The sequence below is a fragment of the Tenebrio molitor genome, chromosome 1, assembly GCF_963966145.1.
Source record: "Tenebrio molitor chromosome 1, icTenMoli1.1, whole genome shotgun sequence".
Lineage (NCBI taxonomy): Eukaryota > Metazoa > Arthropoda > Insecta > Coleoptera > Tenebrionidae > Tenebrio > Tenebrio molitor.
Genome location: NC_091046.1, coordinates 41649308 through 41673668, shown reverse-complemented (window position 1 = coordinate 41673668; position 24361 = coordinate 41649308). Strand labels below are relative to the sequence as shown.

The 24361-nt window shown below is 35.7% G+C and overlaps 1 protein-coding gene across 1 annotated transcript in view; it reads left to right on the top strand.

The window, feature by feature from the left end:
- Positions 1–531: 531 nt before the first annotated feature.
- The window catches only part of dachs (unconventional myosin-IXb-like dachs), a 96896-nt gene continuing 73066 nt past the window's right edge, over positions 532–24361 (top strand). The window contains exons 1-3 of the mRNA XM_069047825.1: positions 532–804; positions 4932–5241; positions 12016–12104. Of these exons, the coding sequence (XP_068903926.1) occupies positions 5120–5241; positions 12016–12104 (211 nt within the window). The 5' untranslated portion in view covers positions 532–804; positions 4932–5119. The remainder of the gene's footprint in view (positions 805–4931; positions 5242–12015; positions 12105–24361) is intronic.

The window sequence follows — 24361 nt, the reverse complement described above, 5'->3', positions numbered from 1 at the left end:
CCTAGGACTTGAAGTGTTTCAAGTCTGGTTACAAAAAAGCCACTTCAACTATTTCTATAGAGATACACCAAGGCGCGATTTTCGACCGCTTGAAGATACATTTATTTAATACCACATTCACAATGTTGTCGACCCGCGCTTCTAATTAATTAAAATAATTTGTACGACGATTAATTTAGTAGAGAAACTTCACTTTACACCAGCACTGTAATCAGTGGTAGCGATTAGGACTGGATTCGGATCAGGTATTCCTCAAAATTGAGATTGCCACTTCCTTTATTTCTGTTTTGTAAATTAGTGGGTAATTTTTGTAATTTGGGAAATAAAACAATGTGGCAATCGCCACCATATCACACAGGAAATAGCAAATTTCGTCCGTCTAGCCCCGGTGCGAAATCCTGACAGCAGTTTAATCAGAAGGTATTCTCGGGGAGCCATACCGCGTGTTCACCTCCGGAGGGCGCATGCGTGCGTCTCCACGCTGTTTTGATTCCTGCATGAATCCCCAGCACACGTTGATTGTCAGCGACATATATAAGACGTATTGTTTATCAATGAAACGCGTGTCGTTACCTAATTAAACGTTAACGATCTTCGAGTGCAACGGTTCGGATCGGTCGCGACCAGGTCCCCTGAATGGACTCCCGAGAACTCGAACTGTACTCTCCTCGCTAGTCTAAATATTCATAACGCCGGTCGAGCTTGTCAAAAATTGCTTCGCATTGTTTGGGTGGTGTGTCGGAGTGCGCCGGAGTGCCGTTGTGTCTGTGCTCGGATCGCTTTTTCCGGAGAGTTCGATGCGAGGTAAAGCGCCCGACCGGGCCGCGTCCGCCCGTCCTCCACGTACCAATTATCATAAATAAATATACGTGGGAAAGGCGATTCTTCGGCTGGATCGCGGCGATTTGGGGGTCGCGTTCGATCGCACCTGCGCCGGTCCGGACCTGGCGCTCCGGTGATAAGTTCAAAAGCTGTGCCTTATCCACGTGTTCATTAATTCTATAATGGTGATTTAGTGCGAGTTTCTGAATTTAACGGCCAAATTATAGATCATTATAACCGTTCTCGGTGATTATTTACGAAATAATTAGTGGGCCCGCTCTCGATGCCAACAAAATCGGCTGGGAGCGAGCAATTCGTGAAACAAGTGTCGCTTTCGAAATCACTCGCCTGATCGGTGTACCTAATGTTGATTTATGGGATCGATTAGACGTGTCACTGGACGAGATTTTATTTATTAATGGAGCAACTTGACTGTGTAATGTGTTCGATTTTTTATTGTTGCTGACAAATCGGCCGCTCATTTTCTAGTTCCAGAGGATCTGCAGGAACGCAAGTTTTTATTTTGTGGCGTTTATGCCGCATTGCCTACTTTTAGGATCCCACGCTCGCGAAGACATGCGTTTCTTACCTCTCGAACTATCTATAATTATCCACTTACACATCGGTTTCTTCATCGTCTTATTAACGGCAGCTTTTTGCTGCGCGGAAGAAATTTAGGTGAAGGCTTGAAACCGTTGCCGTAGTAAAATCTCGACAGTGACAACTATTTACTAGTCGCAATCGCGTTTTTCTAAATAAAAAGCCTCAACTTCAGCTCCAACGCTACTATTAACCAGGAAATTACTAAAAAAACACTCGCAACGAAAATACCGCCACAAATTATTTTCTAAAATTAAACCTGATACTTAAACCGTATTTCAAAAGTGCTCAATAATAGGTACGACATCTTAGTTAATTTTAATCTTGCTTGACCAAATTTTTGTTAAATGTACTGATCAAAAATTCGTCCTTTTTTTTCGTAATTATTAGTTCACCTCGATGAGTGATAAAACTGGTGCGATAAAATTTTTGCCGCTACTACGGTTGCTAAGCCGTTAAGTGGTATGTTTTAAAGATGTAACAGATGTAGACTTCGGCCAATTTCTTATAAACCATTCCAGTTTCTCAAAGATTGTAGATAAATTAATGAACCTACAATATCTGTGTTGCGATAATTTAAAAAATTAATTAAATTAGAAAATGAGCGGTGAAGAGAAACGACGAATTGATGAAAATAATGATAGTTGAGTTTGAAAAAAAGCTGGCATCATTTCTGGAGAAATCAAAAGTATTTTGCTGATAGTATTGGTGTCGAGTTTGTTGAATTTCCAAAAGTGTGTGAAAGGGACTTAAATGACCTTGATCAGATTTGTTACGCTGTTTTCAGACATGTAGGAGCATATTTTGTCCTTAAACATTCTGAAAACATCCAATTAATTTTATTACTGTTGTTAAATAATTCGTACAATAATTACGCTATAAATGGCAATTAAATCCAGTTAACCTATTTTTGTAATTTATGACGGAATTTAGTTTTCACTAGCTATCAAAGTGAGATCTTTAAGAAAAATAATATTCGTTTGAAATTTGTCAACAAAGTTAGGTTTTTTTTTAAATTTATACGAAAAGCGACTATTTTCCGCCCAATGTTTTTACATTTTTGATAACATAATATTCTAAGATATCTAAACAAAAAAAAAACACCATTCACGTTGTTTTGGCATAATGGGAGGTCATGATTTATTTTCTTAACTTTGGACACACTGTTTGATTTCCGTCACTAAAGTGCCTGACATGCAGACCTGTCAAAATGTTGCTGAATTTCCGCGAATGTCTAGTATTCTTCTAGTGTAAACTAGTAAAATTGGCAACAATGCACTAGACATTGACGCTATTTATAACCTCAAACTTAGAAAAACATAACCTAATTGAATACAAAATTTCCATGGCTTTCTATTATGCCAAAACAACATAAATGGATTTTATGAATTCATCTAAGTCGTTTAAACAGTAAATATCCCATAATACCATATACTGTACCTATGTCCCCGGATTGAGCTCACAAGAGGAAAACTCTTTGATTTTTGATTTTACGAAAAAACTTGACCCTTGCAAGGGAGGGTTGCTAAGGGTAACATTTTATATTCAGTTTATAGTACTCTTTAAACCCTTTAATTTGATGTATTACTCGTTGAAATCGGATGTCAAATAAGAAAGATATAAGCTGGGACGTTTTTTTTGTGATCACTCTGTATATAACCTTCTTTTTGTTTTTTAGTACTTTTGTTTCATTTCGTATTTTAGCTTAATTCTTTCGAAAAAAAGAGAGAACAAAAGTCACCATTTTAGGTACAATTACAATTAGACACTAGGTTTCGTTTTTCATTGGTAATTTTGATGGTATTTTTTTTATTACATATACAGTAAGTCCCAGAAATTATTACCAATCTCTTGGATTCCAGTAGATCTAGTGAAGTGAAAGTCACATCACAAGTTTCTATAAAATAATGTCCTCAGAAGTAATCCTACAAAAATATTCACTCTTGACGTTGAGTGTTGAAAATAAATTTTTCGCGATTAATTCTTCATACATCAAACGTGCGTGTTCAGCCAATCAGAGCGCTTGCTTTAATGTATGTAATAAAAACGTCTTGCTACTCCTGTCAGATTCTCAAATTGTCTTTAATAATTGTGTTTTTAATAACTGTATTACATATAAATAAATAATTAACGTTAAAGTTTGTATTCTGGAATTAATCTTGCCAAAAATAACACGACCTAATTTTTTATATCTGATAAATTTCCCAATCTTCACTTAAACATTTTTGCTTTAGACAACTTTACTCGTTGATATTTGGGCATTTTTATTCGAAGGTTAAACACTCGAGCTAAAGCTCTCGGGCCTAACCAAAATAAAAATGCCCAAATTCAACTCGTAAAATTGTCAAAGCAAAAAGTTTTCCTAAAATTGAAAAATTTATCCGATAAAAAAATTAGGGGCGTTTACAGAAGCGAAATTAAGTTAATCGTAATCAAATGCGAGATTCTTGGGTTAATCGCGCATTAAAATTTAATTCGAATTACATTTTAATACGCGATTAACACATGAATCCGAAACTTCGATTGTTTCAATCTGATCACGTGTTCAGTTAATCCCGCATTTGATTACGATTAACTTAATTTCGCTTCTGGCCCTTAGTCTTCAGATTTTGATAATTTTTTTTTGTGTATTTGAATTTTGAATGATGCTTTTATAGGAAAAACCGGAAGATTGCCCAGCATTTGTGGGTCTCTGTATGATATTCGTTTTGATTTTCAATTAGTTCCTTTCAAGAATAAAAAATGAAAGTATTGTAGAAACCTTAATTATTATACAGGGTGTTTCTGAAATAGGTGCATTAATTTTAACTGGTAATAGAACTCATCAAAAGGAACAACTTTTCTCTCTGCCATTTTGGCGAAAAACGTTGCGTAATGGCTTAAAAAACTAGGAAAGATTTTCCTAAAACCGTTCATATCTCCGAAACTAAGCTACCTAAAAACGTGAAACAACCAGATTCTTACGAAGTGGATTTTTTGCTATACGGGTAGATTTATTTGAATTTTCGGCGTTAAAACACGTTTTCTGGATGAAAATGGATGTTTTTTTCATATCTCAATTAGCCATTGCAGTATTTAGTGGCGTAGGGCTATTTTAGTGAAAAATCTCTCCAATTTTTTTTTTGAATTAAACATCGTTTTTCGGCAAAATGGTAGATAGAAAAGTTGTTCCTTTTGACGAGTTCTATTGCCAGTTAAAATTAATGCACCTATTTTAGAAACACCCTGTATAATTTATTTTTTGTCAATTGGTAAATCTTTGCAATACTTCATCATAAACACGTTTCATAATACTCAAGAATTAACGTTTCCAAACTTGTGTGTCAATGTCAGTGTCAATGTCATTATCGTGCACTCTGGGTTACTTGTGGAGTTGTGCAGCTTAAGTTAAAATCTTATTCTTCGTCTCGTTAAGTTTAAATGAGCTTTTAATTGGTTGGGAGTTACGTGACTTGCGTTCGTTAGTGAATCGGTGAAAAGCGCCGTACTGAAATCCGAAACATTTTCAGGTTGGCCGGATAAGGAAACGAGAAAGTGCAATTCGTGTAGAACACGATAACTTAATACGGACGAACCATGACGATAATCGTAACGGGTGGTGCAGTTTGTGCTTGTGGCGTGCACTCGTAACTGGGAAAGGAGTTTAAAAGTGTTGAGAGTGCTCGAGGGGCCAAGCGACGAAGACGATGCCTCCAGCATGCTTTTGCCAGACGAAACGTACGAGCAGGGCGCCGTCGTCGCCGGACATCTGCTGGCCATGCTGCGGGTCTACGACGACTTCCTCGCCCGCTACCGAATACGGCCGGAGTTTTTCTGCAGGTTAGTCCCCGTCACATCTTCAAAGGGATCTATCTATCTTTCAAACAAAAAATCTCGTCGTCGTGAAGACAAACAGAGACATTTTTTGGAGATTGTCATTTATCAGTCTTACATCACAGCTTCGTGCGCAATATTTCTGCATTGCTACCGACGTTACTCCACGTATGTAAAAGTTTTTCACATTATTTTTAAACTACCAAATAAATAGTTGTAAAAAGGGGTCATTCTCCGCAAAACATGTTTTTACGTCTTCCTGTGTAAGGCACCTTTGCAGGAAACATCTACCATTTTATTAAGGAAACATTTTTTAAGCTGTGAATAATTACTTCTTCCCAATGGACGATCAAGGGCACAATATAAGATTAGAAGAACCTGATGTTCAAATAAGTCATAAACTAAATAAGTTGCAAATTGATTTAAACAAATAAGTGAAAGAAACAGTGCAAATACTGTTTACGAAAAATAATTAAATATTAAAACAAATTAAAATAGTTATTTACGCAACAAGGATGTAAAGTGTCAATTTACTCCGATGCGGTAATTATCGCGAGAGTAGGTAAACATACATTTTACTCCCGCGTTGTCACAGATTTTTTCTGCAAACGTCGGTGACGATTGATAATTGTAAATTAAAGTTTGCTACCTTCATCAGAAGCCTCGTTGTTTTATTGCAATTTTTCTGGCTCCAACTTTCAGATATCATTTACCACGACCCACAAATTTTCAGTTGGACCGAAATCAGGATGATCTGATGGTTATCAATTAATTAATTAACTATTACTGAGGCACCTTATCTCAACAAACGCAAATCTTGTTTTGCAAAGAACCAAACTCTGGAAACAGATTACGTAAACCTATTTATCTATTTTTGCCTAACTAAAAAATGTAAACTCTCTCTCACTCTCACGTCCTAAGGAATTAACAGAATTAAATCGGTAAAATGAGGACATTGCTTATAAAGTGCATCTCTATATACTTCTGCTCGAAACTCGGTATTTGTTAGCAAAAAAAAAAAACGTAAAGCTTGTCCTGAGAAGAATCTTAAAATAATCTTAAACATTCTGGATTTTTTTTTACAAAAGAACAACTTTACGATGACGTTTACTGGGCGATTAGCTTTGAGAAGCTATTGCGTGGGTGGGATTCAGGTTTTCCATCAATTATGATTAACCTTGTAGGTGAGAAATTTTTATTTCATGACTCGTAACTGATGAATTTTTAATGTATAAAACAAACAAATTTAAGCAACACAAAAATTATCCGTTTGATTTTTATTGATTTACGTTAAAAGACATGTTTTATGAAGTGTTTCCTGTCTTTGAAAAATTAGACAAGAATTTTTAAAATGTTGTCAATGGCAGAAGAAGGAACCGTTACTTCTTAGAAGAGCTGACTTTCTTGCAGCGTTACTTCTAAAGTATCTAATTAACAGATTAATAATTTAATTAACAAGTGCATTCTTTTTTTACTTCTTCTATATCTCGACGTGCCATTTGTTTCTTGCCTCCTTTTCATTAATCAAGCAATCTACTTCGTTGCCCTTCTTCTTTTATCCTTTTTCTTTAAATTTTTTGCCCCCTTGTTTCCATTTATTATACATTGTTATCTTTTCATTTTTTAAATCACCCAAACCTTTCCATCATGTAGTCCTCTTTCACCTCACTCTTTTCCTTTCATCCGTTCTTCTCGTTCATTCCCTCCGCCGCCCCCCGTTCCTTCGCCCCAACAGACTCCAAACAAATCCATCAAATTATAAACTTCCATTATCGCAACCCTCTTCGACATTTCTTTTCCCAATTCAATCAAGACCTCCTGAATAAACTTTGATCTGTGCGTTCTCGTGCGCCGAGTTCGTTGACTACCTCCGATAACCATCGTCTTTTTGTATTTTTTTAATAGAATTAAACCAATTTGGTAGATTAATTGCCAAAGCCAACAGGATGAGCGCGGCCCTCCCAAATTTATTCAGGATTAAAGCGTTGCTGTGAAATTACATACAATAATCCAATTAAGCCTTCAACACGCAACTAAAAAATTAATCATTTCAGAGGGAATTGAATTAATTCTGAAAATTAATTCCCCCGCACAGCGACCATTCAAACGTGCGTGATTCGATCTTTTCGTCTCCTCCTCGACGGAGCTCCCCCGCAAAAAATCGTAAATTTTCCGAAAATGTGCGTTTTTTTAGATCCACCGTGTATACCCTGGGAGGCGGCTCGACGCAATTTGCTCGAAATTAGTGCGTTGATTTTTTACCGAGCGGAATTTATTTCGACCGGCCATAAATCAGGCGACTTTACAGTTAACGATGTGGTAAATTGTGTCAGCATTTCTCCGGTTTATTAGTGTCTTTGTTTTAAATGCACTTTCTCGGTACCGGAGATATTTTAACGAACGTAAATTGCGCCACCAGTCGCATAACTTTTCTTTTGTGCGACGTCCGTGCACCTCTTCACTATGCTAATTTATGTGTCCTTATCAATAATTATCGAGACGCGGCGTAATTGGCCGTGCTTTCTGACACACAAGCGGATTTTTTCGTCTTCCTCGATGGTCGAAGAAAATCCAGCTCGGTTTAACTCCGGTTGCCCCGGAGAAAATTTAATTACGATTTGCAGAAAACGCGTCCCGGAGTCGAGAAAATCCACCGTTTCCGGCATCGCTATGAAGCCATCGATCAAAATTAGATACCCTAATTATGTGTCTATCATCTTAACTTTATCAATTAATTTTTTATGGTGAACACCTCCGAGGAACGGACAGTATAATTAGACGAACATTAGCTGTAATAATATTTGAGTTCAATTTCGAAAACTTCAATTAACTTGATTTATTGCCCGATATCATGACGCTCCTCGAAGACCACAATCGAAATTAAATGCGAAAAGGAACTGTAAATGATTTCCCTGGTTCTTTCGCTGCACCAGTCGCGGTACTGTTACTTATAGATTATTGATTATCATAATTAATGATCGAGTGTTTTTTTCCTAATCCGCATCTTCCTCTCGTTGGAAAAAAGTCGGAGAGCAATTTTGGATTTAATTTCCTTTTCCGCGTGTGTAATTTTGGGACCAAGTCCGATGTGAAAATTATCATTCCCACACCACTGCGAATTTTAAATTGAACACATAATAAGTGGTTACGTTCCGGTGGGACGCTCCGTTCTTGAATCGCATTTGACCAAATGCGAGGAGGTGAAGGTATTGGAAGCAGCGCCAGCGGTTCGGGTCTAAGGACCGGCGTGGAATATTTTTCTGCGTGGGTGTTTGTTAAATTAGATAGAGTATGTGTTGTTTATTTTATGCTTGAGAAGGTTTTCAATAAAAATTAAAGCAATCAACCGGAGTCGAGTTTTTTGATTTAAAAACAACAAAGTGTGTTAGTCCATAATTATTTTTTTTTATGTAAGCAATTTATTATCACATAAATTCTCCCCCAAATTCAGCAATATCTTGTAATGTTTTTTATTCGGAATCGTATTGTAATATGCGCATTCCTAACCTTATACGAGTACGAGGGCGGAAAGTTCACCATTCCTTTTTATTTTTACTTCCCTCTCTTAGTCAGTAATGGGACACTTCCCGCCCAGATATAACTTTTTTCCAGTGCCTACACGAGTTGTCCATAGGGATCAGGAATCTCGTTTTTATGATATATACAGGGTGTAATCAAACCTGACCTGACCTACGCCAACCCAACCAATTTTTTGTCGTACAAAAAGTATACGAAGCGTGCAAAAAGCGAGAGTTCGCTTTTTCTTTACTATTGCTTTTCTGATCTCCACAACGAGACCAAGATAGTGGCGCGTCCACAATTTATTGTCTAAATTGCCATGTCACTTGTTCACGTATCCTTACGTTTTTCAAAAAACGCATATTTTTCCATTGATGCGGGAGTATTCAATATTTACGTGTTTAAATTTTTCCGTGTATTTTGATTACAGGCTGTATTACGAGTACAGAGGAAAGTGTTTTACATATTTTGCTTAGAGATTTTAAGAATCGATTCTTTTTATCGATTATACAAATCAAGTTTACCTGATTTGAGCAATGAGAACATGAGAATATAGCTCTCATAGCCTAAACTTAATTTATCTACGATCGTCTAAAAAGTAGGCACTTTTTGCACTAAAAATCGTTGTCAAAGTTGACGTTTAGTACACGCTTTTATGGCACAGAAATGTCAGAATACAACAATACAATTTGTTGGAAACATGGTTTAGAAGTAGGTTGCTAAACGACGTGGTTCCCAAACGACTTTTGTTATTCGAAAAATATTGAATCAATAATAATAATTTTATACAAATTTATGTTGAAACCGGTGCGATGATCTCACGATCGTAGATAAAATGTTGTAAGACATACGTGTAAAAATTTCCTTTGTTGCACTCACATCCTTTAAAATACTCCCTCGTACCTCGGTCGTATTTTAAAACCGTTCGTGCAATAAAGGATAACTTTTTACACTTGTATCTTAAATAACTATTATTATTTAAACAATAGTACAGTCACGGCCACGGAATTTCGTCAGTCGTTGTCATTCAACTGACATTAGCTGTAAAACAGATTATATTTCTAACCCCACATTGACATGGCTGTCAATTTATCAATCATTTTTATTATTGTGCGTGGCAGAATTTCTGTCACAAAAATTTTGAATGTCAGTCATATTGACAATAAAGCTTAGGCTACACAAATTTTTTCGAAGTGACAATAAAATAACGTGGCCGTAACTGTACAGTCGATTTTCAAACTCATTTTGAAATTCTGAAAATTCTCTGGTGTATTATACAGGTGTCCCAGAACTGTGTGTCATAATTATAATCTTCTCCGCCACAAATTTGATTTATTTGACACCAACGTCCAGGAAATAAAGAGAATCACGAGTTCAAACAATTAACCACTATGGGGACCTACACATTTTTTGTTTGTTTGTTCAACAAACAACAAATCTTTTTCATTGGTTATTTTAAAATTTCTCTTTAACGAAGAGACCTACACATTTTTTGTTTATTTAACATGTAGGTTTAATTTTTATGTCGACAAGCAACAAATCATCCATATTTTTTATTCATCAGCTATTTTAAAATTTCATTTATTTCATTGCTGAAGGTCTGTTTGGAAGCAAAGCAAAATCGCTTTAAATTTAATATACTTAATGAAAATGAAAATACAATTCAAAGCTTTCAACTTCAAATAATCGTTTTATTATTGCTTCATAAATTTGACATCTTAATTATTCTCTTCTTAGTTTATTAAATAACGTTGATTGTTCATGGCTCTGGAGCAAAATTAATTTTATTCTGCCACGGTTTAGTTCACGCCAAACGCAGATCTCTTACTGCAAATCCTCAAGAATCAGGGCTCAAAATAGATTATCTTCGACACTATTAACAGAAATATGCACTTTTACTTTTAGCTTAATTTCAACTTTTATTCTTTTGTTCATAATAGTTACATATTTGTATATCAAGGCCGCGAAATCATTCTTTAACATACCGCTTGCGGTCGAGGTAGGACCATCTCGAGGATGTTAAAGGATTTCGCAGCCAAGGTGTTTTGTGCAACGGAAAATTTGTAATTATTATAAAACGAACAAGCAAAAATAAATAAAACAATTCATTTTGTAAATAATCGTGTAGGTACTCCTCCAGAGTTAAAAAGTACGTATTATAACTTAATCTCTGATTTGTATCAAATATTAATGATGATTACTTTAAAACGCCCGTCGTTAAAAGCAATGGCCGCGAAATTGGATTTCGCGGCCTGTTTTAGGTACGCGAAGTGCTCGTTTCGCGTACGGTTGCACAAAAACACTTTAAATGTATCCTTACAATATTTTCACTACCTTGCTTCCGATGAAACAAACTGTTCCTGTTATTATCACGTACTTTGTAATTACACTCCAAATGCTTTTTACGAAATACGATACATAACGGAAGTGAAAATTACCTTTTTACCGTTAAAAATATCTATTGTATTCTGCCGCCACTGGCGATTAAATAAATCCCGCAGTGCTGGATAAATAGGTGCGCACCCTCACAGATAAATTTACATGAAAGTACACATATAAAATGTACTTGTTTCCATTTAAATATAGATGAAACATGATGGAATAACTTACCCCAAACATCCCCATAAACGTTTAAAGCTTGTTCGCGAAACGCGCGTTCATTTTAATGAAGCCTGCCACAAGCAAGATACATTTTTAATTTATCTGGATAAGGAAAAATTAAAATTACAAAAGGAAAACGTACTTTTCTGTATGCGTTAAAGCCAAATGTCATTGCCTCTCTTAAACTTCTGAGTGTATTTAATAAATAAAAAAAAGAAATAAATGAATTATGTAAATAGTGGTGTTGAAGAAAGAACTGCAACAGGAATTTTGGAGTGATTCAGTAATGAGTCTTGTGTACGCATCATTCCTTGACACTTTGGGCGCTCGTTATAAAACCTATACCCGTGTATCGGAAAAAAAATTTACCAACATCCTTTCCTCGATGAAGAATAATAATTAGCCACGGCTTCCACCAAACTAATTGCCTTCGTACATAGATCGATCGATGGTCGATTTATCTCCCGATCTTTATTGGTCTTTTATGGGTTTCCGGAATCAGAAATCGTGTTTCTCGAAATAGTAGAAATCTTACATTCCTAGTTCACGTGGAAGCGGAATGGTGGAGGCGCCACATTTTTATCGCCGGATCTGATCCGATCGTTAAAAGCGACGACTTCTACAGGTTTAACGATTTATTGACGCGAACACATTTTTCAGGTATCGCGAAAAAGAGGCCTTGCAGAAACGGCTGAGTCGCGTGGTCGAAGCAGCTTCGAGGAGCAGCAGAAGACATTCGAGTTCTCAAGGTGAGTGATAACTAGATCATCTGCATAAAAAACAAATGTACGCGACAAATGAAGGTGTACTTGTTTTAACGACTGACTGCGCGTACAGGGTGAGGCTGAAAAGCTGAGTATGAAAAAAGAAAGATAAGTGGTGAGGTTTAACCCAGGCTCCTCTTACACGATATAATAAGTGAAATTATGTAAAAAAATGAATAAGTTAATCTTTTCGTCAATGTAATAAACGTAAAAGAATTTTTCAAAAGTTCTGAATGGTCTTGCAGTGAAAGCTCTGAAGGGCGCCAAGTGATAATTTCCTGACGATCGCCTCTTGTTAAAACAAACGAAGGCGATCCGAGGTGAAACGGAGAAAAGCGCAAACCGCCATCGTCATAACTCACCGTCGTCCATTATCAAGTTTCACTTACAACTCCGATCGTCCTGCAAATGAAACGCAAGCAGGAGAATTATCACCGGTCTCTTGATGTCCGCCGTTAGTAATAGCTGTTGGCTGGCTACAAATTACCACTAATTTGAGCATGATGAAGTGTGACTGGCTTTTTGTTTGCGCTAGATGATAATAATTTATATCTTTTGTATTGCGGATCGTATGAATTTTCAGCATTTTTATTGTTTGGTGTTTCATGATTTAATGAAGTCGGACGGAAGTCTCTCTATCTAGTCTGTCGTGTAATAAGTCAGAATGTTTTATGAAATACTCACCTGACATCTCAATGGAAATCTCGATTCCCATATAATTAATACATAGACGCATACGTGTTTACAATAATAAGTGGACACTTGCCATTAGAACGGTTCGCACCGATTTTGCGACGAGCTCTCGCAAAAAGAACAACCTGAAATGGTTGTTATTGATAATTTCATCCAATAAATATCGAGCTTTCACACAATAATCTCGACCGTTTATTTAAATCGAGCGAGTTTTTTCACCGGAACTTGTTTACGAGATGTAATCCTTTTACAGAAGGTATACAGGGTGGGTCAAACAACTCCAACGTTTGTAGAGTCTCCACCTTGGAAATGTATTATTAATTACAACAACAATGTAATGAACTGTCTACAAGTCCTGTGTACTATGACTATTGCTCCATTTGTTTTCGTTTATTGGTTACGACCATAATACATAAAATCTGCTCAGCTAAGCATACACAGTCCGGAAATAACACTTGTTATCCAGATTAAGTATCCAGGATCAAAAATTGTTTTGCATAGTTTAGAGGTTAGTTAAGGCCACGCCACACGGGCACCGCGATGCCCACATCGATTCTCCTTGTCGAGTGCGTTCAAATTAAAAGAACTAAAACACAAATCCAGCGAGTTGGCGTTTGTTCCGGTCGGAATCAGGAAAAAAGAGGAATTTTTCCGGAAACTTTTCAATCTAACTTTTAAATTGCTTCCGGCATTCCCTCACTTTAATCAGGTCCCTTCGTTTTAAAACCCAGCGGAAAAAATGTAGTTACAATTTTAAACGTTGCTCGTTGAAAAAGCACTCGGTATGTTTTGATAAAAGAATTCAAGCAGCGTCCGCTGTAAATTGTGGCGAGGCTATCGGCTGTCATGTTCTTCTAAGGAGTGAACATACCGCACGTTGTACTTTGTCTCGTTATCTGTGTAGTGTTATCGAGATTACGCAGTCCTCAACGATTTTAAGATACCGGAGGTGGAACAATGGCTTCTATTACTATATTCAGGAGAGAGCCGTTCCGCCCGGTAAAAATCCTTAATTAGCCATTGAAAGTGGGATTTTTGCCTGGAACAGAATTCTCGCTACGGACGTAACACCGTTTAATGCCCATAACTGTGCACGCTCAATCGGACTCTTTTAAACCCGATCATCGATAAATTGAATCACAATGATTTTTGCTGTGGCCGCCCCGAGACATTCTCTTAACGGTGCTTTTCGAGATTTCCCAAATAAGGTACAAAAGCTCGGTCAAGCTAGTCCACCGTCGACGCTCTTTTTTATCGCTTTCACTTACAGTTTTTTCCCACTGATGAAGCGGTAATTACGAGGAAGAGGAAATCGTCTGAAGAAAATTATTGCCGTCGAGAGCAATATCAATCTGAATTTCAATTTTCACATTTGATTAAGTTTATATGAAAGTAATGGTGTCGGTTCGACTAACCGCTTGTGGTGCAATTATTATCTTATTGTTCCCTGATGGACAAATAAATTAAATTATTCCCTGCAGAAGCTCGCTGCACTGTTGTTGATAAACGTGCAATTAGAACTTCACAGTCCGCTAATAGGTTTCTGTTAGTTTTGTTGCGTCAGATTGGATGAGTTTCAACTTTTCAAAAATGTCAACGATTGATTAACTTCTTTTGAACTCGGCGAAATTTCAGGTGAGTGTGTCTGAAGCGTAAAAGCGTAACAAGAGGGCGGAATATGATTAAAAATTGTTTATGGAGTAAAGCAAACAATACAAATAAAATACAAACAAAATATTGACGCAAAATAATAAGTTGTTTGCGTTAAATTAATTTTTCCATTACATTAGGAGTTATTTTTAGATACTGTTTGTGGGAAATTATTTGTAAGGTTCCTGTCAAAGGTTGACGTATCTGTCATCACGCGCTAATAGATGGTCAATATATGATTGAATACCTATTAATTCAAGGATTTAGTAATGGTTTTTAATGACATGAATGTTGAAGTCGTTTGTAAAATAAATTATGAACCTGTGAAAACATCTTTAACATAATTATTAAAGAGTGAATGGAAATTAACCAATTAAAAAAAAAGATAATTGTTGTACATAATACATGTACATGTACAATTTTCATTTGAAAATTTTTGCTTCAGACAATTTTACTCGTTGATATTTGGGTATTTTTATTCAAAGCTTAAACCCTCGAGCTAAAGCTCTCGAGCCTAACCAGAATAAAAATGCCCAAATTCAAGTCGTAAAATTGTCAAAGCAAAAAGTTTTCGTAAAACTGAAAAAAAAAACAAGTCTTGTTATTTACCTTCGATAAAAATGTTATAACCTCAAAAACAAAACCTACTTTACGAGAGCTGTGCTGGACAGTCCTGGATCCGCAGATAAATTAACAGAATTCCGCCGGTTCTCCCCACTCACTGACAGATCCACAATTGCCAACAGATTTTTTGAAGGAATTTCAACTGGCCCAGCCGGTACGTTAGTGGGCGACGACAGGCCTGCAGATCGGCGGATGAGGCCTGCGGGAAAATCTGCAGTTCTGATCCGCGGATCTGGCCTGTCAAAAATTCTGCTCGTGTATGGCCAGCTATTCAGTTCATTAATTTTCATTATTTGAAAATGTAAAAACTCAGACTCGCAGAACTCATCGTGTTAAATCAAAAACCCAAAATCCAGACGTTCAACACAATCTTCTGTGTGATAAAACCCTTCACGTGTGAAAAACCCCACCGTTGAAAAAATCAAATTAACATTAACAGTCGTTCAACCCGCAAAAGTACCCAACACAATGCTTCCATAATTTGCCACAACAATGCGATCCGTTAAGTTATGATTTATGAATTTACTCGTTCCCGGATCATTCTTCTGCCTCGTCTTCCCACTCTCATTACGATCAATGCAGATTTCATTATCCATCAATTAAACCTCCGCACTCGCTTATCTGCAGCGCACGAGCACAAGTGAGGCCGCTAATAATGATCAATCTAATCTGGAGTGGTGCATTAAATTTAAATCGTTCGAATGAAAGCGCGATTAAGAGTGTTGCCGTCGTCGAATCGTCAAACAAACATTCGGAATATTTACTCCCGATCCCACCCCACGTCCACATTCCACACACAATAAGATCGACCTTTAATTAGCAGTTTTACGACGATTATGAAGCTAATCCGTTAGATGCCGGCAATTCAGCGTTTTTTAGTTTTAACTAAAATAGTAATAAATATTATTGACTGGTTTTTTACGACTTTATGAGAATTTAATGTGACTTTATTGCCGTCGCGTTATTTACGAGATTACTTCGAGGTCCTTAACAAGAAAATGATGAAATTCGCCCAAATCGCCCGTTTCCGATAAAGCTTTCGATTACTATTTCAATTAATTAAACGGTCGCTGCGCGGCTGTTAAGCGCTGCGATTTATTGCACTTTCCACCTATCGAACGCATTCGAGCTTGCACTTAGCGCCTACATATTTATTCATGATGCGATTCGACGCCAACAGGGAAGTGTTTACAGAGCTTTTTCTGACTGGAGATAATTAAGGTGGTGGCGGTGCTTTCGCCAGCAGGAACGACCGCGCCAGCAGGATTAATTAAAGGACATCGTACTCGGACACGTACAACGCGTTAAATTAGTTAATCGGTAAATAATAATTAATCGACATTGTGCCACCGACAGATTCATGCATATGTATGGCTCGTTACAGTTATGGCCACGGCTCTGGTAAAACATTAAAATTATAAAGTTTAAGGCATCTGGAGCATTTACATACGATCCGGCCCCATTAACATATTTACCAACCAACAACAAACAAACGTCTGTCGGTCTATTTCATGTTATGAGCACACGACATGCGACGACATTCTTCAGGATTTGCTGGTCGTGTTGCTCCATCGATCGAACCTCCGGTACGGCTCCTGAAAGCGACGCTTCAGCGGATCGTTTTGTCCGCCGAGGAACAGGATGCCACTTGTTTGGTAACGATTTGCATAAGTGAGTAGCCGATAGTAGTAAATTGGTATTAGGAATTTGAGCGGTGTTTTTTTTTTTTGGTAGTCAGCGGTATCCACCGATAAGTAAGATATAGCACGTTTTTATTAGTCTGCGTGGCTTGGATTCTTTCGGTGAGTAATTGGAAAGGCAAAGGTAACAGTTTCGGGTTGGGGGGTGGGAATTTGGCGGAGTGAAATTTCGAGGCACCAGTTTTTTCTTTATAACTGTAGTGATGCTATCGGTTTGAAATTTTTTGCGCTCGCTTAATTGATCCAAGTTGTTTTGAATTTATATCGTATAAAATCGTTTTTTCTCAGCACCACCCAGAAGCTCTAAAACCACGGTTATTTCGAACATTTCGGAACAGATATGGAAGAGGGAATTTCACCACTTTGTCGCAAGAAATACTTCTTTTTATCACATTCGTCAATTTGTTTTCAATGTTAGCCTGAATCTCTCAAGTTTGGGCAGTTCTGGGACACCTGGATGATTTTTTCTTGCAAGTTTAGAATTGTTTTGGGAAATAATCTACCAAAATATCCCTCGTGCATGTCAAATTATTGCCACTGCATTACTGAATTATGAGTATCTTCATCGTTCTGATGATGCCAACATCGATGGCGAAACATGTGTTAACGGTTAATTAAAGGTTTGAACAAAACAAAAAAATTTAATCCTAAAAATCTGATTGTCTAAATACAATATTTATGAAGCAATACGTTTCTGGGTGTGACCGCTAGATTTTGATTCAAATATTTTAGCTGATAACTGTCCTGATTTGCTCGACTTGGTTGATGAATAATTAAAAATAAAAATATTGATTGCAACAATTTCCATGAATAAATAAATTTCCCCAGATTTTTTACCTGACAGGAAAGTGATTAGTTCTCGCCGTGTGACTTGCCTGTCCAGTTTTAATTATATTTAATAACAGTGATGAATCAGATCAATTTCCGGAGAGATGGAAGCTCTCTGAGATCTATCCGATTCTCGGCTCGTATGACCCTTGTAACATCTCGGGTATAGTTTCCATATTACCAAAAAATTTAAAAAGAATTACACTCATTTATTAGTGTAAGCCTATATTTCTCTTGTGGTGTAAGATCTGGCGTCTCTCAATGCTCTTTAGGTCGCATCATTTTTCGCATCTTCAAACCTTCTCCCTTAATTTTTAATTTCACTCACCTTTTTTCATCAAGTTCTTCTCGATCTTATCTTGATAGATTCCAATGCTGGAGTTTCCATTGACCACTCATATCGTATCGTCTACAATGTTTTTTTTTTTCTAATATTAATGCTCAAATTTTGTCAAAATTAGAGCACAGATCATTTAAATAAATTCCATATATTACTGTCACGTTGCTTGTGTTAAAATGCATAGATGAGGTTTCTAAATTGTTTGTTTTTAAAAGTCACAACAGTTACATTTCAAAAAGAGAAATGACGGCATTTTGCTGTCAGAGTTTATATTTTTTTACTGTGCTTGCTGTGCTCTTGATGTAAGTATTTTTGAAACACCTATGTGCACCTTTATATGAAGATGCTTAATAAAATAGTACATTATATCATCAAGCGTAGAAGTGAGTCTTTTTGTGCTAAGTACAAAGATTGAAGAACGAGACGGAGTCGAGGTCGCAATTGTGCGACGTTGAACGGACATCTTGCTATTTTTGATTTTGACATCTGTCATCCGTGCACATGGGCGACTCGTGTTACATCATACTGGCACCGGTTAAATTTGGGTAATACTTTCGCTTTTTCTTTCTTTTAATACCGATAATTTAATTATTAAATATTTCGTGTAATTATTATTGATAAATAAATGGCCTTACATTTAACTCGCCTGTGAACATTTCAACTCCTAGGATTTGAACTGTTTCAAATTTTTTGGCCCAATAAATAATTTGTATCGTAGCATTTACGTCACTTTTAACTTGAATTATTGTTTTCACTAAAAAGTTGCTTTTACTTCTTTTATTTTGGATATCATTTAAGGATAAATTCTCATTCCTTATTGGAGTTAATATTATTTACAAAGAAATAGGAACAAATTTATACATACTCATACATATACAGTGCGTTCGTAAAGTTTGGAATAAATTCGATAAAAGTGTAAGTATTAATTTCTGAGAAAAATTCTCGGGGAGGCCAACTTTGTTTTTAGAAAGTACATATTCTTCAATACTTTACTTGTGTTAACGGCTTTTCATCTCCTAGTTACATATGACGTAATCAATAATTTTTTTAAATGACAACCCCCACTTTTTTACATAACTTTTTTTGAGAAAATGACAAATTTTACTCCAAAAATTTAATTTAATTTTTATTGTAAAAATTTTCATTGGCCTTAAAAAAATAAACAAACATCTAAGTTTACCAATAACATTCAACGCAATGTTGAAACTGCCTTCCGCCAATCATTTAGCACTTACCGACACTTTGTACACTGCGCTCAATAATGTCAGGGCTTATTTCCATTTCAGCGCGAATTCTCTGCCGCAAATGTTCTAAATTGTTTGTTCCATTAAAACAAACCTGCGATTTTAACTAAACCCATAGAAAAAAAATGTTTACCTTAAAAATTAAATTAAAATTTTGAATTATCAATTGTCATTTTCTCAAAAAAATTGTTATGTAAGGTACCAATTTTTTTTGCTCATCATTTAGGTAGTACGAAGATCTATCAGAAAAAGAAGAAAAAAGTGGGGGTTGTGATTTAAAAAAATTATTGATGGCGTCATACTTAAGAGATGAAAAGTTGTTAACATAAGTAAAGTAATGACGAATATGCGTTTTTTAAAAACAAAGTTGACCTCTTCGAGGATTTTTCTCAGGAATTAATACATACTTACAGTTTTATCGAATTTATTCCGAACTTTACGAACGCACTGTATGTATTACAAAATCGAATCAATTCGATGTTTTTTAACACAACCTTCCGATTTTCTTAAACTTACTTCCTTTACACGAAATTAGATTTTCTGATGCTTTTACTCAAATAGACTTGCTGAAAGCCGTTTCGTTAAATTGCAAATGATTTAGTTCTCGAATGAAACACTTCACTTTTGCAACGAACATGTTTTAATCATCGCAGATTCGTGGAAGCTTTATTGACTTACCTCGGATATGAGTTTGTAACGACTCTGGTGAGATATGAATTCACGACAGTAATAAATTTTTAAACTTATTATATACCAAGCCCTTCTTGAATTATTCGTCGTTATCTCGCAGCCCGAACCCACAAACTGTCTTCACGAATGCAAATGAGTGTCACAGCACGTACCTTTGACAATTTATTTTATGAATTTTCAGCTTGTCTGACCAACCACAAATCCACAACTCATCAAAGATGTGCATTTTTCACATTTTACTGTATCAAATGGTATAAGCTCTGGTTCAACAAGCTCCAATTATCTCTTCTTTTAATTTAAATCAACAGCGCCAATTTGTTTTGTTATCTTAATGAAATCTGCAAAAGCGTCCATAAATTTCGTTCCTTCGAGCCCTTCGTTATCAATGCCGCTCGATTATTTAACGTTAATGCGGGTCCAAACTTAACGTCCAAATTAGGACCACCTGCTGTGCGATTCCTGCTAGGACTCTCCACGTTTTGCACATGTAGCTCTGCTGGTGATGACATATTTTTGCCGTTTACGACACATTCTTCTGTCTTTGGAGATAAATCATTAATCGAAGCTACCAAGGAGTCTCGCAACAAAGTAAGTGACGAGCAGAAAGTTGTCCCGCTTAAAAATAATATTCATTTAAATACTTGAAACGATTTATAATTTTTCTGAGGTGGCACTCGAAAACATGCGACAACAAACCTGCATTCTTTCTTGCGTTTGGCAGTGGGAGAAAAGAAAACATTCGTTCCGTGCTGGTATTTTCTGTTGAACTGAACCAAATAAAAAAATACAAAATGTGATAGAAGACCAAATTACGTTTGACGTTTGCTGAATGAAGCTGCTATGAACGAACATAAAACAGGAAGCGGGCGTTTATTGCAGGAAGAGTGGGTTTATCTACGTAGTAATGTGCCGATTGGTGACTTACTTTCAGTAGTCATTTAATTCGTGATTGGTTAAAAGTTCAAATCTGACAGTTGACGGAAATAATCACACTTATTATATATTGAGTAAGTATGATTGGTAACAATGTGAAGATAGTGCTTACGAAAGCTTTATTGTTTAGGGACTATCCAAGTGACTGACAGATTACTTGAAAGCACAAAGTCTTGTATCGAGCCACAGTCAAAGAATCAAATTGGTCGATAATCATCAAAGCACGAAAGACATTCGGTAAGATTATCGCACACACAAAGCAAAATTTTTTTTTTCTTTCTAATATCTTTCCCTGCGAAGTGACGGTTAAATAATTTTTACGATATTTACCGTTTCCTTTTTCAAGAAAGGAATATGATTATAGAGGAAGACGCAGGAAAGCAAATAATTGTCGGAGGAGGAGGCATGGTTATCGACTAATTAGAATCTGGTTGGCTGTTATTGAAAAAAACGATTAAATACATATTGTTGGTTCGTATCAACTATCTGACAGGTGTGTGCGAAATCATAAAAAATAAATTTGCTAATTTATTAGATACGATATAAATGATTAGGTTGTTCGCAATAAATAATGGTCATTGCAAGTTAAACTGAGATCAATACAGGGTGGTCCAACACTTACCATTTTTGCGATTACGCGGTTTCTAATTATCGAAAAAATTTTACGCTTGGCTAGGAAGAGACACACATTATGGAGCTATAAGCCTGTCCCATTATTTTATTTATTATCAATTGGGTTTCGCGTCAAGAGGCGATAAAGTGAAATTAATCAAAATTCAAAAAAAAAATTTAATCTAAATAGGTTCAAACTAATACAGAAAACAGAAATCTGAAAATAAAAAAAATTAAAACGCATCACATAGCCGATTTATTTGCAATTAAAGAAGGTGCCGCACAACTAACAGGAATTTATGACGCAGTTACACTAAGTGCCTAATCACAAACCAAACCAAACCAGAAGTAAGATTTACAATACCCCATCGCCAAACTGCTGGTACTCGACTATTTTACGCCTAGCAATTTCGGCAAATATTCTGAAGAAATTTTCAAATAAATTACGTAATGAAGTTGAAATTATTCAATATTCAGTTTTCTAAAATATCTATTTTTCATTTAAAGAAAAATCCTTTACTTGCTGCACATTACGAGCTGTCCTATTCAGCTCTACCATAAATGGTCTTGGATTCCAGCTTTCTTTAACTTGATATTTGATCGCAATTTTCACTATTACCTAATTATAATTCAAAGTCGGAAGTGGATCAATCAAAAAGGTGAGGAGTTCTGTAACTAGTAGAGCAAAAAAAAGCTTCCAATATTTGGACCATTGATATTAAATCGCTATAAAGTTAGCTCCATCACAAAAATTTAATTGAAAAAAATTGATCATGCTCAATCATAGAATATTAATTGTACATTGTGCCTACCGAGTTTCAGAATTTTTAGACAATTATTAAACGTGTAATCGCAAAAATGGTAAGTGTTGGACCACCCTGTATATATATTTCAGTCGAAAACAATGCGCCACCTTGGCGCTCGGAAAAGGAGGTATAATAGTAATTAAAGTATGAAGAGTGTTATAAGGTTGATAACGCGCGAGGTCGGCAGAGTGACACCCGAGGCATTTGATTAATTATACCAAAAGTTGTTTGCAAATACCTTAAGCCTGGTCGTAACTAAGCAACAAAGAACTTATAACGCCCTAGAGTTATTTAAAGATAATGCCCTAGGCCTAGGGGATTATTTCTATAGTAACGCATCAGAAAACTGGGTCATTATCGTTCCATAACAATAAAGTCGTACATTAAAATACATATGTACGTATTTTTTTTTTGACGCGACTGTTAAATATATAAACTAATTTTTATTTTTTACAAATACGTAAGTACATTATAGTTTTATGAACAAACTACGTAAATAAAAAAGAGTAAAAAAAAATAAAAAACAGCCGAGATATAAGTCATCTAGTAGGAACCTCTTTTGAAAATCCTTGTTCATGGTGGAATTTTTTCTGTGTCAGACATTGTCCGAAAAGTAAATTTTACTCTTGTGAAGAAAAGTAACATAGAAAAAACATTTTAAGTAGATCTCGAGATATGTATTATGTCCACCAGTCCACCGAGAGAGAGAGAGAAAAAAAAAGCTTAAAAAATTCTTAAAAGTATAAATAATAATAAATCTAATCAAAAAAATAGCTTTTTTGAAAATCTCAAGGTGTAATGAATATACGCTGCGAAAGGGATACAAACTTTGGTTCAGTATTGTTAATACCGAAAGTTTTTTTTTTTTAAGAAATATGTACATATTTGAAAAATTGGTGACTGGTGAGTATAAATCAGGACAGTATCGTGGATGTGGTTAGAAACTACATACCCCAACTGTTTTTTTTTTTTTGGTCAGTAATTTCAAATATGTGATCGAGCTTTACCATGCAACATTTATAGGGTTTCTTTCTTTTTTCTATATTTTAACAATTTAGGCACAAAAACTATATTATGAGCTGCAGTAGTCTCACGAAAAGTAAAAACATTTTTTTTTGCATATCGTAATGAAAGTGGCAATTTTTTACACGCAAAATCGTAGTGAAAGTTGCACTTTTTTACACGAAAAACCGTAGTGAAAGTATGTAGTACTTTTTTGCATCATTTTATTCCATTTCCTTGGAGATCATTGTCAAAGCATACCTATTTTTTTTTTGTAATTTTTTATAAATCCTTTTGGACCAAATTTCTCAACTTACATCGATGTGCAAAAAAATAGTGTGTACAACACGTTATGAAAGTCTGTTTTTTCACTTATTTGCTTGATCAATTTGGGCTACGCCCTCGTTAATCAATCTGCAAATTCGTGAAAAAAGGTATGACTTTCATAACTAATTGTACAAATAACTATTGATGCACCATACTGTCATCACCACTTTCTTCTGGTAATTTTTTGGTTTTGGGTAACGCAAAGGGGTTCATCTTTGTCAACTCATTGCTGTTTTGCAGCAGCTTCTCCTAGTTTAAATTTATAAAGAAAATTCGATCGACAATTACGTTCTGCATTATTTATTTTCAAGGCCCAAAAACCACAAAGTGCTATTACCACAACAAATGACACCAAACACAATACAATAACATATCAATCTTTTGTTTTCACATTCTTGGACAACTTTCAAAACAGATATGTATTACATAATAGAATAATTTAATTTGTTTACGAAAAAACAAAACTTTATGTTTTAATCAACCTCTGATTGGGTGATGATCAAAAACTCTCTTTCATCAACAGACTTAACAACATGAATCAAAGCAGTGGTTTGACATTGGTCAGAGAAATAAGTCCAACTAAGGGTAGAAATATTAATTTTGTACCATAAAGTAAACGAAGTTGAGAGCAGTTTTCAAGTCATTCTAAGGGGGCCATTCACGATAAGACATTGCAAATTCAAAACCATGACATGTGATATCGTTGAAACATTGTATTTGCCGTTTCTTTAAAGATTTGCAAATTATCTGAGTTTCGTGAATCTACCCCTAAGTTCTTCATTTAGTAATATAA